This window comes from Ostreococcus tauri (assembly GCF_000214015.3).
Source record: "Ostreococcus tauri WGS project CAID00000000 data, contig chromosome 07, whole genome shotgun sequence".
NCBI lineage: Eukaryota > Viridiplantae > Chlorophyta > Mamiellophyceae > Mamiellales > Bathycoccaceae > Ostreococcus > Ostreococcus tauri.
In genome coordinates, this window is record NC_014432.2 from 162,182 (window position 1) to 163,398 (window position 1,217).

General features: G+C 70.9%; 2 protein-coding genes across 2 annotated transcripts; one reads left to right on the forward strand and one right to left on the reverse strand.

The window, feature by feature from the left end:
• Positions 1-127: 127 nt before the first annotated feature.
• Positions 128-952, forward strand: OT_ostta07g01130 (tRNA intron endonuclease, catalytic domain-like; the record flags this gene model as incomplete). The annotated part of the gene is made up of 1 exon (XM_003080159.2): positions 128-952. The coding sequence occupies one exon, from the start codon at positions 128-130 to the stop codon at positions 950-952; it is 825 nt and encodes a 274-aa protein (XP_003080207.2).
• Positions 953-993: 41 nt separating this feature from the next.
• On the reverse strand, positions 994-1,217 carry OT_ostta07g01140 (Pre-mRNA-splicing factor SPF27; the record flags this gene model as incomplete). The annotated part of the gene is made up of 1 exon (XM_022983741.1): positions 994-1,217. A coding segment is annotated over one exon (224 nt), but the record flags the coding sequence as incomplete, so codon positions are not given.

Below are 1,217 nucleotides of genomic sequence, written 5' to 3' on the forward strand. Positions count from 1 at the left end.
TCTCGCGCGCGCCGACGCCGCGTGACACGCGCGCGATCGACGCGCGATCGACGCGCCGGCGTTCGCGTTACGCGCGCGCGTCGTCGGCGCCTCCGCGCGCGAACGCGAACGATTTCAATCATTCGCCATGCCAGAGGACGCGCCCGAGCTGCGCATTCGCGCCGTCGCCGGTCGCTTCTACGCCCACGACGCGCGCGCGCTGGCGGCGGTGCGTCGAACCAATCGCATCGTCGGCGCCGCCGTGGGCGCGCTCCCGGGATATCGCTCGCAGGACGTCGCGCGGGGGTTGCCGGTGGAACTCGCGGCGGAGGAAGTCGCGCTGTGCGTCGCGCGCGGTTGGGGGGTCGTGACGTGTGAACGGGACGTCGAGGCCGAGGCGCACGCGGATGCGGTGCGGGAGCGAACGTGTGGGAAAGCGGCGCCGTCGTCGGGGACGGGAAACGGACGGGCGCGGCGACGGGACGATCGCGCGTGGGGCGGCGGCGGCGGGACGCGGACGAAGGCGGAGAAAAAGAGACGCCGCGGATGGGAGCGCGCGGTCGTGGACGGAGAGTTCGTGGACGTGCCGCTGGAGAACGCGTACGATGGTGAGGTGGGTGGGGTGGGGGAGGTCGGGGGGGCGACGCGGGCGGCGCGCGAGCGAATCGCGGCGTTTCGGGATTTACACGACGCCGGGTTTTACATGACATCCGGGGCCAAGTTTGGGAGCGATTATCTGGCGTATCCGGGAGATCCCATGGTGTTTCACGCGCATTACGCCGTGCGCGTCGCGGCGTGGGAATCGGTCATCCATCCGCTCGCGCTCGCGGCGTCGACGCGCACGGCGCACGCCGCGCGGAAAAATTTCGTCGTCGCCGCCGCGCGCGCCGCGGACACCACCGCCGCGCGCTTCGACGCGCGCTTCTTCACCCTCGAAGCCGACGTCGATCTCTCGTCCAATCGTGGATATTAGCTCGCGAACGCGCGAGACGTGGAATACATCGCGCGTCCGCCTCACGCGTCGCGTCCCAGCCGTCGCTCCAACTCCCCGATCGCCCCCTCCATCGCCGCGCACTTACGCGTCGTCGCGTACCACTCCCGCTCCAGCGCACCAAACACCTCCTTCGCCGCTTCCTGCGACAACTTTCTCGCCGCGTTCGTCGCCGTCGCGCGCGTTCGCGTCGACGCGACCTCCGCCTCGAACGCCTTCAGCGTCGCCGCCGTCGCGTCGCATCGCG